Raw genomic sequence first — 1,706 nt, 5'->3', positions numbered from 1 at the left:
ATGGGATAGTGAGTCTAAGCAAATACCCAGTTCAGCGGTGTTGCCCATGATTTATGAGCCCAGGGTAGGACTCGAATAGCTTCGTGATAGATTGATTTCCCTGTTGCATCGAAGGGATCTGAGCGAGGTCTGTGACTAGCTAAGATTTCTGTGGATGAAGTTGTCGGTTTCTGGAAGGGTCCTGAGGTGTTTGCTTCTCGCCATGGATCGATGGCATTTAGCAGCCCGTCCCACTTCATCGAGGAAGTCTCAAGAAGACTTCGACGCAATGGGCAAATTCTAGATCAGCGGATGATCTGTCATTGAAGATAGCTTTTTTCAAGTCTTCCGAACCACTTCACGCATTCCATAAGCGGACCACAGGTAGATAGGAGGAATCCATATTTCGACGGGGTTTCTCGCATGGAGTTGATGATGTCCGCTAATAATAACGAAAGAAAGTTAGCCAGAGAACATGAAATCGAGAAGCATGAATTCCACTTACCCAATACTTGCTGCAGGTACTCTTCGTCTTCGATGGTCTTCAGCGTATTTTGCTGCCACGCCCAGGGTAACCATTATTCCTCCCACTCCCACGGCTATCGCTCTCAGGTCGCAGCTAGTTGATGCAGCAATGACGGCCATATTGGGATAAGGTCGACGATGGTTCATGATCATCTCCTGAAGTCGCCGAATTTGAAAGGATAATGATCTACGCTCAAGACTGTAGATACAACTTGTCCGATGTGTTGCATCGTCGCCAATTCTTGTGGATTGCAGTATGATGCTGCTCCGCCACAATAGTTCAACAGCATCCTTCTGCAAACCGAAGTTAGATTGGAGAGCATCGTATTTCGAGACTGAGAATACTCACCACTCGACCTATCCTGTCTATAAAGATCGCTTTTGCTGCACAGCAGTAGTACACCGCCACATCCAGTTCAACAGCATCCTTCTGAAACCAAAATTTAGATGGAGAACATCATGTTTTGAGGATAGCCAGACTCACTACTGATCTGTCCTGTCTATAAAGATCGCTTTTGCTGTAAAGCAGTAGTACACCGACACGTCCAGGTCAACAGCATCCTGAAACAAAAGTTAGACTGGAGAATATCATATTGCGAGAACAGTCAGGCTCACTACTGATCTGTCCTGCTCGCAAAGGTCACGTTGATTGCACAGTAAATACACCGCCACATCCAGTTCAACAACATCCTTGCCGAACCCCGGCGGAACTCTGGCTTTGGTGCAGGAGATTGGCCCGCACTCATTCGTTGCAGCTATATGTTCGACGATTTGCTGAAAATGCTCGCTAGGAAGTGAGCCAAACACTGATAGCCATTATCGGAAATCGCATGACCATGAGACCGTTTGGGCATCATCGAGGAGCAACTTCGGTATTTTCAGGGTCATCATTGCATACATAGGAACAGGACTTTCCTGGATATCTTGCTATGTTCATCGTGTTTTGCCGCTCTCGATACGTCTTTGCAGCTTTTATAGCTCCTGGCAAGGTTGGTGGACCTTGACGACTCGTCTTTTTCTAGCCAAGTTCTGGAATGTCAGCCTAGAAGTTCGACCCTTTGAAGGATATCATGATAGACTTGGTCTTTTCAACGATCCTATCAGATTTGCCTGGTTTCATTTGCATTCTGCTTCGGAAGAGCCGCGTGTGCAAGGGCATCGGCGTTGCCAAAGGGCATACTGCTGATGTTTTAAGTGACGAA

At 46.8% G+C, this 1,706-nt stretch overlaps 1 protein-coding gene across 1 annotated transcript; it reads right to left on the bottom strand.

The window, feature by feature from the left end:
• Positions 1 to 318: 318 nt before the first annotated feature.
• Positions 319 to 624, bottom strand: UA08_02482 (hypothetical protein; the record flags this gene model as incomplete). Its single annotated transcript, XM_020264529.1, has 2 exons — positions 319 to 421; positions 485 to 624. The coding sequence occupies 2 exons, from the start codon at positions 622 to 624 to the stop codon at positions 319 to 321; spliced, it is 243 nt and encodes an 80-aa protein (XP_020121952.1).
• Between the last annotated feature and the right edge of the window lie 1,082 nt (positions 625 to 1,706).

Source organism: Talaromyces atroroseus (assembly GCF_001907595.1).
Source record: "Talaromyces atroroseus strain IBT 11181 chromosome Unknown scaffold_2, whole genome shotgun sequence".
Classification (NCBI taxonomy): domain Eukaryota; kingdom Fungi; phylum Ascomycota; class Eurotiomycetes; order Eurotiales; family Trichocomaceae; genus Talaromyces; species Talaromyces atroroseus.
This window is presented reverse-complemented; position numbering and strand designations above follow the sequence as displayed.